The 19,426-nt window shown below is 38.4% G+C and overlaps 1 protein-coding gene across 6 annotated transcripts in view; it reads right to left on the bottom strand.

Moving 5' to 3' along the window:
- Positions 1–19,426, bottom strand: part of CACNA1C (calcium voltage-gated channel subunit alpha1 C) — a 481,717-nt gene that overhangs the window by 408,371 nt on the left and 53,920 nt on the right. For all 6 annotated transcript variants that reach the window (XM_057428119.1, XM_057428116.1, XM_057428113.1 and 3 more), the window contains exon 2: positions 1,375–1,697. In XM_057428119.1, the coding sequence (XP_057284102.1) occupies positions 1,375–1,697 (323 nt within the window). The remainder of the gene's footprint in view (positions 1–1,374; positions 1,698–19,426) is intronic.

Below are 19,426 nucleotides of genomic sequence, written 5' to 3' on the forward strand. Positions count from 1 at the left end.
TCTTACACTTAAAATACCAGAGCTATGTCCAAAGGGATAAAGAGTCGCGAACTTAATCAGAGGGATTAAAAATTAGCATCTGAAGAAAGAAATAGGCAGGCAGGTAGTTTAAGGACATCTAAGAATTGACAGGAACATTTTAACACATTCTTAATCTGGAAAATATGTCCATGTCAGCAAGACATAATAATCATATTCTGTTTTCATCTTTCTAATGTCCCAGCAGACCCCCAAAGGAACAATATTATCACATTGTCTTAAATGCCATCATTCATTTTTTTTTATCATATTAACTACTGCCAAGTTCTGTACTGCCTTCCCTTGACATGCTTATCTATCCCTAACAACATGTTTTCTCTTTTGTATTTTCTGAAGAAGCCCATTAGCTTCCGATTTACTGACAATTACTGTTCAGGGTAAGGCTCGGTTTCCCTTTGGGGATGTGAGGCAGGTGTACTTTATTTTAGCTTGTGTTTCACACCAAATTCTTAAATTCTAGCTGGTGCTCATCAGACTTGGGCGATTTTCTTCTCTCACACAATTAAACCAATGGCCAAACTCCCACTGACTTTCCAGGGAAGCAGCACTGACCCTTACATTCTGCAGTTCTGTGTCAGTGGTGATCATCTATCATCTCTGACAGGCTGTCTCTTGTTCAGACTACTAGATCTGGCCCTATACTGCATTCATACATGTTGCAGGATTACTTTAACTGTCTTTCTTTTACCCTGCTTCTAGATAACCAGTAAGAGATAACTAGTATCTGTTACCATACATTAGTGAGCCTTATTAGTTAAAGTGGAGTTCCAAAATAATGAACAGACTTTAGCCCTGTTTCATGGTCTTATTACATGTTTGGGTTTTTTTCCTCCTCCTTTTGTCCCATTCTTTTTTTCATACTGTAGAAAGCGTGATGCCATGTGTTTAACAAAAAATGCATATGATTCAAAACACCACAGCTGTTTAACTGGTGACACCTCTAAGTGCTTGCAAAAAAAAGGTAAGGAAAGCCAGCAGCTGCTATCAATCCCATCAAGTCACTTCAGTTCTGGCCTCAGACACCTTGCATATTTCCCATCAATTTCAGCCTTGGCCATGTGGTTTTAAAAAAGCAAATTTCAACCCCTAACCTTTATCATTTTCACTTCCAGCCGTTTCTTACACCAGGGTACAGTTAAGGCTTCAGTCCTAAACTCAAAACTTTTTTTTTTTCCCACAGCATAAATGATCTTAGTTAAGACATCAAAAACTATTCATGTACTTTATGTTCCCAGTGGTGCCTTTCAACTTAATGTATTGATTTCTTCACACTTATGAATAGCGCCTGATGTGCACAAATAAATTGCTGTTTTCCAAATGAGATCAAAAAGGATATTTCCATTCGACGATGTTGATGCATGCCCTCCGGATGGGATTTTTCAGTGTTAAACACAGCAGTGCCCGGGGAGGACGTGTAGCTGTGGTGGTACCCTGTTTTTTCTGTTTTCCATACTGCTGCCGTTTCCTCTGCGTGGAGCTAGCTGTGGATATTGTTGCATTGCCAGCACTACCCATCAGTTTGGCTTGCCTGGCAGCATCAATCGCAGCTTGCCAGGACAGAGCTGCCCCTGGAGTAGGGATATGCTCTGGGGCAAGCCCTGCAGCTGCATTGGCATTCATGTTGGCATGAGCTGGACGGGGACTCCCATAGTTGGAACCTATGAAAGGAAAAGATAAAAAAATAGAAATTTGTACAGACACTTTTTAACAGCAGAAAAAATAAATGTTTTTTAAAAACACAAGTATTAGTATCTTAAGTATCAGTAAAATCAAGAACTAGGGTTCAGGATAATCATTTGTTTTGCAAGTCTCCCAACAAGACCCAGTAGACACTGAGCTATTAAGAAGCACCTCCAATCACCGCAACCTGCAGGGATTCACAGAAAAGAAACTGTCCTCTTTTCCTTTTTTACTCATCAATTTTGAAATTTGGATTGCTTGAAAGCTCAAAAGGGGAGGCTAGATCTCATCGCTTTATTACACAGACATGGAGCACTATACTATTATTTGGCAAAGAATCCAAACTAAGTTCTCAAGTCCTGTCATGAAAATCCTTAGGTTTTCAATAACGCCTGAAGGTAAAGTGAAATTTTAACGATGACAGTAATTCTCTCTGCAAACAGTACATGTTGTTTGCAGGCTGCTGTAGTCAGTCTAAGAACAGCCTGACTAGAAGGTACACTGAAGCAGAAACTGGAACACAAAGGAAGGGCTTGTGGCTTTTGTGTTCTACAGGATGTTGTGCAAGCAGTTTAAACCAACTAATATATCTAGAAACTGGAACTAACTCCTTATAAGCTGATTTTGAGATAGCCGAACTACTGAAATCAATGGAGTCACATCTAAAAGGCATGTATTAACAAGAATGCTAAGACCTAGAAGTCTCAAGCTTTGTGCATCTTTTACCCAAAACTAAGGGAGTATACGCTTTTGTCCACACACAGTAATAGGATATATATGTCAGGTGACATGTGGCTGATATTTAGGTCTTAGCAGTACAGAAAATGAAAGTCACCCTTTCAAGCTAGCACAATTGTTCGATTGCTTCAGTAAAGACAGTGAAGTCACCTGTGTCTCTTCAATGAGGCTTTTTTAGCAATGCAAGTTAAAATTTCCATCACTTCAAGACAACTGAATTTTGAAACTTCAGATTCCCTTCCTCCTTGGAGTATGCCTCAATTGAAATACATTAGAACTTGTGAAAGGCTAACTGAATTTTGCCGCAAACACTTCATAGTATGAAGAAAATGTAAGCCATGTTAGACAAGTGCAACATAAAATCTATGCAAAGTCACAACAGCAAACTTTAATTAGAATGAACTTCCTGTTTAAATATGCCATGTAAGATTTCAGAGATTACTGAACTTCTTTTGTGGACTTGCCTGTGGCCCATACATTGAGATACAGATAAAAGGAAGCCCAGACTACTTACAGACCTTATTCCTTCACAGAATTCAATTTCAAAACACTGCACACTCAAAAGATTGTGTTTTCTGATCAGCAGAGACTATGCTTCAGAAAAAAAATGTACATGCAAACAGCATAAACTCAGTACTTTGCTTGATCACCTTATATTTCAAAGCAAGCTCAAAGTCTACTATTGATGGTGTTCCACTTTAGATTAGTATAGAAATATGATTCTACTAAAGAGATCAGATGGAACCCTACAGACTACTAGGCAAAGCCAACAGAAGACCACACAGCACTATTTTCCTTAAAATGTCAGATGAAAGACATTCAAAACTGGGGAATTGGCAAACTGCTCTTGAGCAGAAATAATTACCCAAGATGAATATTTCACAGCTGTATGCGCAGTGCCAAGATATCACAGCAATGACCAATAACTGTACTAAAATGAATTAAAGCAGGTAGAATAAATACAATTCCATTGACACAGAATGCAACAGGATATGCTTCTACCTAGAAAGCATACAAGATTTTTAAATTCATCTCAATCACAAGGAAGGACATGACAGTCAGATGTTATTTTATGTCAGGCATTGCCATAAGATTGCCAGGCTGACAGAGTTTCTTTGCAGAGCAGGAAAACCTAGAGCTTGTCTCTGCTCACTGAAAAACCTCCTAGTTGCAAACCAGCCAAAGGAAGCTGATGAGTAATATGACTGATACATGAAAGGGAAAACTGAAAGAAACAAGAAATTGGGAAATAGTTAATTCACACCCCTCAGAATTTGAAACTGAAGAAAAAGAGCTTTCGGAATTGCTCAGGCTAAGCAGATTTCCTCAATGAAGCAGGCAATCAGCTGGCAGACAAACTTAGTTTTCTGAAGCTAAGCAAATTGTACACAGCACTACTCATGGGATGCATATTTATTTTCAGACCGGTTTCAGATGCAGTTTTTCCTCTTTAGCATCTACTTGACCTCCCTAGCCTGAGGCATTCTGGAAAGATAAATAAATGGAAAATTACTCTAATTATTCTCCAACTCCAGCTCTTCTTTAATACTGACCCATTAGAATGGATAAGAAAGATGTGTGTGTTTTCCAGTAAAAGCAAACTTGCTGATCCATCACCACTTGTGTTCTTATCATGCTGACTAGACCATGTGGTCCTGGAAATAAACAGCTGCTGCATCTTAATGAAGACTTTTATGCAATTTGGGAATGTGTCAAGCTCCTTCATTATTACTGCTTATTAGCTAGGTTTCATATGAGGATTCAAGTCTATGCATTGTGACTTGATGTGCCAGCAAACTTAGGGACACAACTTACAGTGGTTTTGTTGCTTTTGCTTCTATTATGGGACTGGTGCTCATGGTAAAGTGCTTTGTCCCAGATTAATTTCAAAAGATGAGTCAGTAGTGACAGATTTATATTAACAAATATTACAAATATTGATTACTGATAAGGATCTGTCTGGTTTATGAAGCTCAGAGTCTGCAGACTCTATCTGTACTAAACAGCTAATGGCAGTGACAAATTACTTGATCTACAGGCAGTTTTATAGCTTAAATTACAGAGTGAAACTCACAGCTTCACAGAAAGTACATTCAAAAACTGAGTGAAATATTTTCAAAGACAGCATAGCCAAAGTTTCAGGGCGAATGAAATTCTGCCCTGCGATCTAAATGTTTAGTGTTAATTCCTAGGAAGCAAGGAGAACACAGTTCATACTGAACTTGCAAGGCACCATGCTAAATTCCACCTGTGGCATTTGTTTCTCCCACACCACAAAACTTTGCTGTAACCAGAGAGCTGCAGTTACTGGATTTGCTATTTTCATTCTGCAATGTAGCAGTTAAAATACTTCACTCCATTTCCCTAATAGAAATAAAGTTTCAGGATACCTAAATCACTTTAATCGTATTTGTTCATACTGTTATTAAGCTGGAAGTGGACCAGAACTGGGAAATGGAGAGTCATCCCCCACTCAAATGCAGCAACTCACTAAGCGCTGTGATCCACAGCATTATCACCCTACTAATCCTTACCACGCTTTAGCGAGAATTTTTACTGTTGACTCTGTCCAGCTGGTGCACAAAACTCTTTTCTCTCTAGGACTTCTAGCGCTACAGTTCATGAGTTTAAGCATCTGAATAGTAATTAAACAGAAAAGTCCATGTATATGAACAAATTTCATAGACTCATAGAATGGTTTGGTTTGGGACCTTAAAGATTAAAGAGCATTTGACAGATGATTGTAAAAAGGCTTAAGTATTACATGACCTTTTTGCATCAAGTTTTACTAAAGGAAAATCCATCAAGAACAGGTGAATAGCACAATTAATCCCCAACTGTGGATGGTAAACAAGCTAGGAAGTACTTAGATAATGTCTATGGTTTCAGCTACTTCGGTACCATTCCACAGAACGCCCTAGAATATTTACAGAGCTTCCTGAAGTGATCTCAAAGCTGTTAGCTGCTGTTTGAATTCATGGAAGATAGGAGAGACCTCAGAGGACTAAGGAAGTGTGAATGGATTCCCCACATAGAAAGGTGGGAAAGGGAGAAATTTAAATCCAGTTGAACTTCAGTCTCTAGGAAAGGATCTAAAGTAAGTAAAATAAACAAGTGTCTGCAAGTACTTGGAGGACAGCAGACATGGATCTGTCATGAATACACTGTGTCAAAGAAAACTAATTCCTTCCAGAACAGGGTAACAGAATTCACATGCAAGATGGAAGCACTAGGTGCCATGTCTCTTCATTATGACTTGTATGACAGTTTCACAAGGATGATAGGGACATATGAGCAAGAAAAATATTGCTGTAACATGAGTATAAAACCAGTGGATGCCTGAGAGCAGTTATCATTGGTACACATTCTAAATTGGAGGATGATGACACATGGAGATACCCAAGTGCCAGCCCCAGATCCAATTCTGTTCCACGTTTTCATTAATGACCTGGATGGTGAAATGGTGAATGGCGTTATTAAACGAGCAGGTAACTGTGAATTTGGGAGGTAAAGCAAATACACTGAAAGACAGGATTTGAATTCAAAATGAACTTCATGAATTGGAGAAAAAGTCTTAAAAATAGAATGGAGTTCAGCAAGGACAAATGCAAAGTGTTTAAGCAAAATGAATCATCCACCTAAATTATTTCCAGAAAAGCCTTAGGGGTTATACTGGATCCCCAACAGAACAGAAGCTGATACTGTCATATTGCCTTCTTCCCACAAAATGCAATCATCGCAATGTAGTATATAAATAGGGACAAAATCTGTGCAACACTGCAAGTAATCCTTCTCTTCAGCTCAGCATTGGCTGGGCTTCTGCTGAAATACAGTGGGCAGTTTCTGGTTCCACACTTCAAGAAAGATATGGCTTAGTTGAGCCTGCCCAGAGGAGAGCAAGGAGACCAACCAAAGGCCTAGAAAACATGAGCTATGAGGCAAAGTGACAGAAATGGGAATGCCAGAAATTAGATTGTTGCTCCTAAAGATGAAGGCTCTTTACACTCACAAGTGTGTGTATATATAGTTATATATATACACATATATATTTATGTTTTTAATATGTTTCTAAGCATGTTTTTTATTTCAAAGAACAGAAAAGGAATATTTATCACCACACTCACAGTGAATAAGCAGAAGAAATGTTTTTACAGTAAGAAAACTTCATTATATGCTTTTGAAAACACTTCCTAATCATAGAGACAGTGAAGCACATCTACTGACTTCCTGGACTGGTGCAGTATCTCCTGCACTTTAAGTCTTTCAGACCAGGTGTCCTGGAGAAAACTCTTTTCCAGAAATCTTTATTAACTTTTTAGTTGACATCCCTGGAAATTTTCCCTAGTGACTGCAGTGCTGCATGCATATAGCATTCACTTTCTTTAGAGCATGTTTCCTTTAGAGGATGGTTTTCCTTATTTCCCTGGTCTTTGACTGCATTTTTTCATTTTTTTTTTTTTAAGTTGACAAAACATTAATTCTAACAGCTACCTGCTAAAGTGACACTATTTTTTATTTTTTTTCAAAAAGAAGAGTTTTCTGTAGGTAATTTGTAAGTAGAGATAAGAGCTATAATGAAAGCTGGATTGCAACCCGCGCTATGGCTTTTTCTATCACAAAATTTATAATACACACATACACTTTTAAACATCATGTCAGACTAAAACGCACTGTGTAGTTGTTAGCCACAGACAAAAGAGTTAAGGAATTTTCCCTGTAAATCGCTCTGGGGTTTCAGAACACACACATAAGAGATACATGATTTAAGACAGTTCGTTTGCAATAGTTAAGACTAAACATTTCTTTAAAATCTAAACAAAAAAACCTCAAACTTATTCAAGAGCCATGCTTCATTTGCTATTAGATCCTTGTTTTCCTTTATCTCCCCCTCCAACAGAGGGCCTTTTTGCTGCATTCCATTAACTCGAGAAGACACAATAAGCTACTAGTTTTGTGAAAAAACAAGTCAGTTTCAGTGAAGAGAGCAAGCGCACAATCTCATTTCAAGTATTGAATTTTCAAGTATTGAATTCCTCCAAGTTAAATATTTACACTTGAAAATTACCCATGGACATTGCATGGTAAATTGTCATAACTTTGCCAACACTATTTGGATTTTGAATTTTCTAAGGACAGACTTTTATTCTATATTAGTAGAGCATCCATCACAACAGATTCCTGGCTCATGAATAAGGCACAACAAGAATACAAATAGTAATAATTCCCTACCAACAGTGGAATAAATCATAACTTTTCCTTTAAAATTATCACATGTACAGTTCTCTCCATGCAAAAATACTTTGTTTCAAAGCGTGATGTAAACCCATTGCTTCCCGATCTTTCCTCCCTATGTGCTTACACATGCAAAATATTTAAGCACTGAGATACAAATGTCTAATATTTCCCTTATTTTTCTGCTTGAAAATGCCCTGGTTTTCAATAAACACAATTCAGGGGCTTGGGTAGGGTTTTGTTTTGGTTGGGTTTTTTGTTTGGGTGGGTATTTTTTGTTGGTGTTGTTTGGATTTTTTTGGGTGGGGGTAGGTGGCATTGGAGTTTTTTTAATAAAAGGCACAATCCTATACTTGTAATAAAAGCAAATAACGTTTTTATTTACTGACAATTTGGGGGTTTTACAGTTCAGTCTACAATAACACAAATGATGGAATCCTTCCCCTTCTAATTAGTAGGTGATAACAAGTTATGAAGATTTCATCTCAAGAGGTAAAAGGAGGACAACTTCCATTCTATTTTTACATTCCAAAACAAAACAAAGTAAAGCAACAGCCTGTTATACCTCCTTCGCCACAGAGGCATCTTGTCAAATCTTGCTCAGAAGAGCCACAAGCTTGAAAATCCTTAGTCACAAAAGTCCATCTAGTTTCTGATTTTCTCTCCTGTAACTATAGATTGAAGAGAACTAGTCTGAGAGGTAAGGTCTTTTTTAGAGAGGAGGAAGAAGAAAGCATGGAGCCTAGTAAATGTTAAGCCCCAAGGCAAGCATCCAATATTAAAGGACTGATAATTGACACAGATACTAGGAGAGACAGAGAAGTCTCTAATGCAACTCAGCTGGACTACAAATTCTATTAGGAGATAAATCTGTTAGATTGGGGGAGGAGGGGTGCTAAGAGGCCAATTTCCTTTGAAACACTTGCATTTTCTTGTGGCTTTCAAGCTAACAGAAAACACAAAGAAAACCACAAAGACTCCTTCTTGATTTCTGGTGGCACCTAAGTTAAGCTCTTGGAAATCAAGCCAAGCAACACTTCCCTTCAACAATAGCTCACTGAAACATTCATAAAACTCAAAAATAGCAATAGAGGACTAGTGAGATAAAGATCCTTTTTACTAACACCAGTATTTGCATTCATCTCAAATAATCCTGAGAGAACCCAGTTAGCCATGTATTTGAAGGAGTGGCTAGCAAGAGCTTTCACATAAAACAGTAGTTATGCTGTGATAATGCAATATCCCACAGAACACAAAACACAAAGCCCTTTCTAATACCAAATAGCATGCAAATTAAAAACCAAGGTTCCTCACCTGTGGCAACAACAGATGCACATATCACGGTATACTGCATTAATACATCTCTTAAAAGTATTTTAGGGTACCTATCGGTACAAAACCTTTGTAGTAATATGCATACATGTCAGTGAGTTTCTTGGAAGAACAATGTCTTTCTTGGACAAACTCCGGGCACAGATCCTCAAATGGAGGCACCAAGAGAAAGCTTTCTTGTTCAAACATGTTATTTTTTGCACAGTTCATCTAATTTAATGTTACATCATTAAGGATGCTGGGATCAAGTACTATTCAGTAAAATTTCCTTAACTTCAGCAAAATTCCTCTGGAGATTAACCATAACTCAATAGATTGGATCCTTCTGACAAACTTGTCAACTTAACTACTCATCATTTTCTTGTTGGTGAATGATTACTCTTCACTTTGTGAGTAATCTAAATATAACTTCTTTACAGAAATAAAACTCTTACAGGTTTAAAATGTATCAGATGCTGTATTAGATGGTCTCCAGATTCTTTAGCTGAGAACGCAGAATGGGATGAAACCAAATACACAAAGCTGTTGATGTGATTTGCCTCACCCTACCCAAATCATTTTTAAAAAGGGATCGTGTCAAAGCTCCCCCTGTGGTCTGTTCAGAAGACCATTTCTTCCATTCTTAAGACAGATGTTTGAAATACAAGTGAAACCAGCTGTTAGAAGTGCCAATCTCTCTTCAGATTGTGCAGAAGTAATCTAAAACATAAATTCAATTGTACATCAAATTTAAGGGGATTAAATGAGATTAAATGACTCCCACTTATGTGTGGGGAGTATATACATGCACATGTGTTTCTGCACAAGGTACAGAACAACTCTGTAGCTGCTTTTGGCCCAAAATATGACAAAATTTGGAAAATATGTACAACTGTATGATATCTAAATAATTCAAAGCTTGCAATTTCAATGATACTTCATCCTAGAAAAATCAATCATAATTCTTCTACAACTCATAGTATTCTCAGGCCAGAAATAGCAGTCTGTTCCCAGGTACATCAGATGATGACTAAAAAGCACAAAGGAATCTCTATATAGGTTTGTATCCGAGTTACAGACAATATGAATTTCAATAAAAATAGACACATACACGCACAAACCAAACCAAAACAAACCCTTCAGCATCCAGCTCTAAATGGAGACCAACCCTGACAAACAATACAGAATGCAGATTCTTAGAGGATGATGTTTTTTTGCTGCTTCTTGCTGCTTGTGGAGTCAGTGTTCAGCTGCACAAATCCAGACAGCAGACAGAGCTTGTTGGAATGTTCTTTGGAAGTGTATAAAAGGAGTGGATATCTAACCTTCCTAAGCAAGCCATAAGTACTCCCTGCCAGCCCTCCCTCTTATTGATGATACCCACATCAAGAAGTTGTTAATCCACATTATCATACAATGTCTTAGGTTAAAAGGGACCTCTGAAGGCCATCTGGTCCACACCCCTCCTCCTTTTTAGCCCACTTATCCAAAGTAGTCAAATTTCAACAACCCCTTTGGCTTTCCAGCACCATGGCTTGCACCACTACTGCTGTCTCGAGTCTGTGGGTAGCATTGCAAGAACTGACCGCAGCAGGCATGCAAATCCAAGGTTCATCCATGTATTGGGCATACACCTTAAGAGAGTAGTATATACCTAATTTTAAAAAGGTACTTACTACATAATACTTTGTGAAAGCCAGACATCTATAAATTATATCATTAGCACTCACACAAAACAATCACCTAAAAACTATTTATTGCTTTTCACAAAGGCAAAGCTTAGAATTTATTTTAAACTGCAGTTACCCAATATTAGATTAGGCATGCAATATCCTAATAAATTAAAGATGCACTCACTTCTTGAAATGCAGGCAGTTTCAAAGGAAAAGATATTAAAAGATGCTTCAAGTGTCAAAACTGACTTTGAATTCACCTATTAATCTCAGGGTTCTAAAAACCATAATTTTCCCCATTTTTAAAATGCGATTACTTTTTTTTTCCCCCTGCTGCTTGGAGTAAAACCAACAGAAGATCAGAAAAAGCAACTGGAGAGGAAAGTTTTAAAACAGACTATAAAAATGTTTTGCCAAATCCTAAGAATTAAGACAATGACAGATAAATAAGGTCAGGGTTTCTCCTAATTTCATTCATCTAATTAATGTTATCTTATCTCTGAATAATTTTTGGGCAAAATTAAAGTATTCAAATGGGAGGGCTCTTTGTAACTCAGCACCAGCCAGGTGCTAGAAAGAGATCATGCAAAAAAAAAAGGCAAATTTTAAATTGAGAGAAGACAAAAAAAATGCTGCCTCAGTCTTATCCTTCTGTTTCCTTTCATCTACAGAATCTCAAGAGGATGCTCGATATACAACGTGCTCTGCAAGACAAGGAGGAAGCCCTTGCAAACCTCCATTAAAGCAAACCCACAGAAAATTACTAACCACATGAAAACAAACCATGCTATACAACAAAGGAAAACAGCGCTTGTTTCAACTTCAGGGTGATATTAAAAGGCAATTTAAAAAAAATAAACACTTTTCCTCATACCAGACATTTGTGATCTAAAGGCACTGCAGCAATAACAGATTTAGAGTCATGTTTTTAAAGTCACCTTGCATAGAAGAAAATAATTTTACTGAGTTGCTTGGTATCTAAAGCACTATGTTCCATCTCTAGCATGCAGACTTTTCTCTGACATTCTTTTTTATTTACTGGTATCCTCCTGGGGAATGTTCCAAGTTTGAATATTAAGAATGTGTAATATCCAGATGCAAAAACAAGCACTCTTGACTTGCTCTGCCAGTGAAGAGCATTTCCAAACTAAATAAGGCACTAAATCAGAAGAATGCAACTGTAGCAAAAAAGGAGGGGATAATAAAAGGTGGGAAAAATTAGCAAGAGACAGTCTTTGTAAGCATCTGTATGAGAATAAACAGCATCTGGCTTATATCTTAGGTTGAACATTGTAACACATAACCCTGAAATAGTCCTTATGTCACTGGTTGTCTATCCAAACGTTGTTAACCAGCTTCTCTGTGACCTTTTCTGCAGTGGATGCAGGCAAGTGTTTGAGATAGTCTTTATAGATTCTTTCTAAAAATAAAGAATCCTGCTTATATAAAAGCAGATTAATTGATCATTACTGATTTGACACACACCAGAGCAAAGGTGGCAAGAGCAGATGCACACCAGGTTTGTGGAGCACTTGCTTAGATCTCAGTAGGCAGTATTTTAGCACTTAGCACTGCATCAGTGCTCTAGCCACTGCTCCAGACCCACCTTTCTGACAGTTATCACATCACACCAAACACAGTGAAAGCTGAGGCTTGTGTGTTCCTTTTTTGGGGCTCTCTGGACTTCATAGGATGCACATCACAAAAAAAGCCCAGATTTCCTACAAACCATCTACTCCGATAGCATTTGAACACTGGTCAAGAGACTCTTTGTTTCTTCTGCTTGCTAGGAGTAAAAAAAAAAAACAAAAAACCCACCACCACCACCAAACCACAACCAACCAACGCTTTAAAACCCCAAAACATCCAGCCTATTTACAAGGAGTAAGCATCTCTCAGTACTTCTGGAGCTTGCCATGAAACTGTGCCCTCCCTGTTCTGGAGGCAGGGCATACAAGCAAGTTAACTCCTCTTTCATGACTGAGCTGCTTCATCCTGAGAGCCAGTTGTCTGGCTTTAACTGATGGTCAGAGTGAACCAACACACAGACAACATAGACCTCAATGAGTTTTAACCTATGTGCGAGCCTCAAAGTTCATGCAACATGGCTGTACAGAGCATTGCTACAGAACACAACATCACAGGCCCCAGTTCTAGACTCCACACCTCAAAAAGAAGAACAGTTTAAAGAACTAAGAAAAAGTACAAGAAAATGTAGAATGGGATAATATATTACATTGAGACACTAAAGATACCTGAATCATTTAGTCTTATATAGAGACAGCAAAAAAAAACCATCAGAATTTATCAGCATGAGCATGCAAAAGATTTTTGACACCCCACGACCCTTTCAGCTAACTAGAATAACCCTTATGAAATGACATATTTGGTAGCTGTACCTAAGCAAACTCAGATGTCTAAGAAGTTACACACTGCTAACAATGGGGAGGCCGAATCAGTGGAAAACTTAAATGTGAAATGTCAGGGGTCACCTTCACTTTGCCTCCCCAGCTCAGGCCTGGGTATTTTTTCTAATGTCCCTTATGATACTCAAACAGCAGGATTCAGAAACTGCTGGGAGAGATCCTTCAACTTGACTTCTGTTATCCACAGACAGCCCAAGGACAGTAGGAAACATGAAGCAATTATGATGATACTTAAAAAAACATCAATCAGAAATTCCTCTATAAAATGGTATCTTTTACAACATACTGAAGTCTGCGATGTAATAAATACAAGATTTTTAGAGGAATGCCCATTGTTGTCTTTTTTCAAGTTATTTGCAGCACAATGGTTCAATCAGAAAAGTAGTGCTACATAACCAGTTATGTTATTTTAAGTAAATTACTCCCACTTAAATCTATACTTTTCCTGAAACATTCTCTTGTTTCAAGTTTTGACTCATTGTATCATTACCAGGCACAGGCAGTAAAAGAGCATTCAACAGCAAATGGTGAAATGATGACAGAAAGCATCATAGACAACTCCATGCAAAATTACAGAAGAGCTTTCCATAGAGGCATCATAACATATGTTTGTAGTTTACATAGAAAGTTTAAACTGGAAGCCACTGATGGAAAATACTATATTTTTAAAAGTCACATTCATGAAAAAAAAAAACAATCCCGTTGTTTCTTATTTTCAAACTTCAGTTTTCAAATTTGAGTTCAAAAAGTTCAATTATTTTATCAGCACCTCATATGAAAGTCAAGTATCGCTTTGAACTCATCTACCCCATCACAGATGACAATTTCTGTGAGAGAATTTCTTGCTGGTGCTCTTCAGGAAGCTATGATAGTTGCTCCACATATTGTAGCTGCTGCAGCACAGCCCTTCTTCCAGGGCATGGCAGGGTTTGGTCACTATATAGCTTATGCAAAGGGCAGCATGATAGAGTCAAGGCTATAAATTCTGGGAAAAGAGGCTCTGAGGAGATAACGGGATGATACACAAAGAGTTCATGTCCCTGCTTGTGGAATGACAGGAAGAAATTTTGAAAAGATGCATGTTCTTTGAGATTGTAAAGATATAAAGAAAGTGTGTGCGACACCCTTTATATACAATGATAAAAACTTGCCCTGCTGAGATGGGTTAACCTTTTCTCTTGATGTTACCAGAATGAAATACCTTTCTATTCCTCCTCTGTCTGGACCCTGGAGGGACAATGGCTCTCCCTCTGGTTGAAATCATGGACCCAGCACACTTTGCCTGGTAATCCCAGCTCTAGCAGGCCACAGCTTATTTGCCAATAATACACGGTTGAACAAAGTTACCAAATTAACAAAACCAAATGAATTCTGCACCTCAATTTATCTTCTCTTTGGGACCCTGTTACTGTATAAGTTTGCAATGATTCAAAAATGGCACTTTCAAAATTAGGCATGCTGTATTTGTTCACAAAAAAAAGCACAAAACACACAAACCGAAGAGTTACTGCAGAGAACTCTCCCTACATCGCTATTACCTAACTATTAATCTTTCCTTGTACATTTTGCACATTCCAGCCAGCACAGCTAACTATGTACACTAGTTAGGAGATGCAGATTGAACTGATTAGAGCATGGTTTCTCTGATGCTGTGTCTTCTGGCATGCTTACCACCCTTTCGACACTGCCTGGAAAGCCCCATCTCCTTCCTGAAGCTACCTATTTCACATTCACAATATTCTCCACTCTAAACATAATTTGGGGAAAAATTAATTGTTCTCACCCCAGATAGAAACAGGGATATTCTTCAAGAAGCAGCTTCCGTGAATTTCCAACAGGGATTTTTCCTGAAGTATTGTTTTTATTGTCATGCTTTTCTTTAACATTTTATTTAATGGCATACATTCAGGCAGGAAGCATACATTTACTGCTTTTTCATTCACGTAGGTCACCTTGGAGATAGGTGACTTACTAAAACCTGATATAGGCACACATAACTCCTTTCTCCACACTACACTTCTGTTGTTAACAAAAATTAGAAATTAACACACGTGCAGGAAGTAGAGTTCACTTCTGAGTTCCAGCAATGTAAAATCTAACATGTAGTCTAACTTAGTCATCAATTCTTTATCCATACAGTTAAGGCACAGTGAAGTTCCTCCAAAAAAGCAGCCCACCTCACTTCTTTCGGTTATCTATAATGTCCTGCAGCCATGGCTGCCTTTCTCTCCACTGACTACACATGAACTGTAGATGATTAGCTCCAACTAGACAATTTGAACAACGACAGCAAGGTAAAATGACATCCATGACAAATGATTATTTTTGCTATATGGAGAATGACAATCTGAAAACAGACTATTTCATTTCATACTATTCTATTTCTTTCCAAATCTTCTTTAAACACAGATAGATCCTTCCAACCACACTCTTATTCATTCTGGTCCACTAAGCAAATTATACTTCTACATATATATATATATATACACACACAACTGTGTAGACACAGTGCAACTGCAGACATCTTGGAGACATTCTAATGGTTCCAGAGCATAGATAATTTTTTTCTTACTATTTGAAAACAAAATTTAAGATACCCTTGATACACATACTTTAAAGATGGCAGACAAAAAATCAGAAGTCCCTGTATATCTAGGTTGCTATTCAAGCCCGGAAGTGCCTACTGATAAGTATGCATAGAATTGGAAGAGAGGCATAATTCCTCTTATCCATTAGCACCGAGTACACTTGTGTACACATCACATACTCCCATGTACAGTCCCAGAGAAAGACCAGACAGAAGTCCCTTTTCTATTAGATTCACATTTGATCATAGTAACATTCAAGAGAAGAGCACCCTATCTCTGCAATTTATACCTGAGTGAAAACACACAACCATGACAATAAAGTATCTGATTCAAAATTTACACCAAGATCTCTGCACTGACTCCTCATGAACCTGTAGATTTCTGACCAAACCTGCCTGATCATTTATTTGCAGTTACCTGTAATGTTGGTCTCCTACCACGGCCATTGCTTCTCCCAACTATAAAACTGCTGATTGCCAGGGAAAAAAAATATAAGTGCAAAGAATCATAGAATACAAGGCTGGAAAGGACCCCAAGGATCCTCTGGTCCAACCTTTCTTGGCAAGGCATGACCTAGACTAGATGTCCCAGCACCCTAACCAGCTGAATGTTAAAAGTGTCTGATGTTGGGTAACCCACTCTTCCCTGGGGAGATTATTCCAATGGCTGATTGTTCTCATTGTGAAAAAATTTCCTATTGTGTCCAGTCTGAATCTCACCAGGAGTAACTTATACTCATGACCCCACGTCTTTTACATGTGATTCCTTGCAAAAACTGAGGTAATCATCTTTTAAACACTGGAACATGGTGATAAAGTCTCCCCTGGGCCTTCTTTTCTCTAGGCTGAACAAACCCAGTTCTCTCAGCCTTTCCTCACATGGCAGGCTTCCCAGTCCTTTCATCATCTTTGTGGCTCTTCTCTGGACCCTCTCCAGCCTGCCCACATTTTTTTATACAGTGGGGACTGAAACTGAACACAGGATTCCAGGTGTGGCCCGACAGAAACTGAGTAGAGGGGGGTAATGACTTCTTTATCTCTGCTGGTGATGCTCTTGTTGATGTAACCCCACATCCTGTTGGCTTTCTTTGCTGCAGCAGCACACTATTCACTCACATGGAGGTTGTTCCCATCAGGACCCTTAGGTCCCTTTCTAGAGAGCTGATCCCCAGCCAGGAAGGATCTCAGCCTGTCCTGCACTCCTGGATTGTGTTTACTCACATGCCAGACTTTAGACTTGTCCTTGAACTTGATAAGGTTCTTGTTAGCCCAATCTTCCAGCACAGGCTTTTCTTCCAAAGTGCCGCCTTCTCTTCCAAGGAAGAGAATCCCCTTTACCCCTTAATATACAGCACCCACATGGTGAGTTAAGACTTAGTAGTTAGAACTACTCAGAGTACTTATTAAGGCTGCAGGCAGATGACTCAGTCCTGGCCTGAATAAGTGAACAAGACATGGAAAACTACTGGATGCGACATGAGAAATTACCAGATGTGACAACAGAGTCAGATGCTGACACAGGTTACAGGTAGCACTGTAAGGAATAGCCAGATTTCACACACAGTTAAGAGTTGAGTCAGAGATGACCAAACTTCACAGCTAGTTGAAGGGAAGTACTGGAGTCCTGTTGGGGAGTATTGCAAGGCCAACAGTGTCCAGGTAACTGTGTCAGGAATGCCAAATGAGGCCAGGATTACAAAATACCAATGTCAGAAACACCAAATTTGGTTATGGATGTAGAAAAGCTGGGACTAGTGGGGAAAAAAGGTAACCAAGGGTGGGTCGTTTATTCTGGAGAAGACTGGTCAGAGGGGGGAGGCACAAAGGCAGAGAAAAGGAGAGCCATCAGAATTGACAAGGAATAATGCAAGTCATGGGACAACAGTTGTATGGAGGTACCCATCAAGAGTCCTGCCCTTAAACACCACAGCTGGACCTCTACAACAAACTAACCTGTTGCTCTGACCGCAACACAGGTTTCAAACCTGCTTATGCAGCCAGGAGGACTAAGGCAGCAGCTGTTTTCTCTGGTTGGCATCCAGACAGATGGATCAATCATCCCAGTATTGCTATATCCACATCTGTTACAGGCTTGATGGCATCAGTAGCTACATACCATTTCATAACATGCATCTCACTAAAATTAAACGTCTTATTAATTTCGTTGCCTGCACCTCTGAGAGTAGTATCTTCACATAAGCACACAGAACATAGTTAATAAAGAAAATTAATTTTTCAATCCTATTGACCTGGCACTTTGGGAAGAGCAATAGAGTTTTTCACACAGGGAGTTGTTCATACTACAGATACCATGACCATGTAAGTATGTAAGAAAATAGGTATGCAACTTCAGAGAAAACACTTATTTGCCAGCCTTCCAAAAGGAAGGAAATACAACCTTTGTGGAGGTTTGGCAGACATTCTGGAAGCCTATATCCTACCACAGAAATAAATTAAAATACAGTCTGATCCTCTAATGTCTGTACTCTAGTCTTTACATTAATCTCTCAAATAGCACCTGACAATCTGTCAAATCTTTGTCCAGTGTTTTGTAGCAGCAGAATCTGGTTTAGATACTTTCTACTGCTGTTATTAAAATAACTAGCTACATGAACTAGAGGTTTAAATCCTAAGATGACAAGTGGGGCTTTCTATCTTCTACGGTAATTCTATTTTTAAATGATATTTTAAAATAGTATTTCAATATTGACACTCACCAATATATTAAGCCACCTGGATGAGCTTACACCACATTCCTTTTGAAGTATCAAAACACCACTGATACATGCAGTAAGAATACATTTCCTGCCCTTTGATATTTGTAGAATTGACTCCACATAGGGTTTCTCCATCCATGTCTCATAAATGAGACATCCTTTGGCCCTACAGCATGCATGCCAAAATCTTTAGCAACATTCAGTTAAACCTAGCTGTGCATTCTATGCATTATGTTTCTCCAGAAGAAACCACCTTAAAGCACAACAGAAAAATCTCAAAAATAAATATTCCAACATTGTTCTGGTGAAATAAGAATGCAATCAAGGGATAGCAAGACAACAGCAAGGTTCTCAATATGAATGCTAAGTGCTAAGAAAACAGATAGAAAACTGCTGACCCACATGTACTGTAAAATCTGAATGAAAACTTATTTCAGTAAAAGCTTTGCATTAAGGCAGCAGGATGTACATTTACTCAAATACATACCTATTGACAGTAATGCTCTATACTGCGTTACTCACACTGCAAATTAAAAGCACTCAGATGATGCCTAAGCATGATGTGTCATAGGAAGTAACAGAAATTGCATTATCAGCATTAAAAATTTCTTGCTATGTTTTGTTGAATTATTTTTATTTTAAGACATGATCCTTTATAAAGCACTTTAGGTTTGACTGTGTGCTAAGATACCTTCCAAAAGATTCTGCCAAGCATCTGTAGAGCTCCATGCTCAAATCTCCTGAAGCTTGATACCTGACTTTTTTAGGAACTGTCAGAAGCAAGTACGGCTAGTTATTTTCTGACTGACTTCATGGCATGCATAACAGCTTTTATCACTGCATGTGAATTAGGACATGAGTTTTCATCTCTTATGATCTTTGTTGACACCCTTTGCCTTTAAGCAGATAAAAGTCTTCAAGCCATGTTGATCTTAGTATTTCACACACTGCTATTATTTCTGACTTTTGTTCCAATGGCCAAATTGACAAGTGATAGCCTCTTTATTCCAGCCACCACTATGT

This window comes from Pezoporus wallicus, unplaced genomic scaffold, assembly GCF_028554395.1.
Source record: "Pezoporus wallicus isolate ANWC-B61680 ecotype Strahan unplaced genomic scaffold, APGP_CSIRO_Pwel_v1 contig_2908, whole genome shotgun sequence".
NCBI lineage: Eukaryota > Metazoa > Chordata > Aves > Psittaciformes > Psittacidae > Pezoporus > Pezoporus wallicus.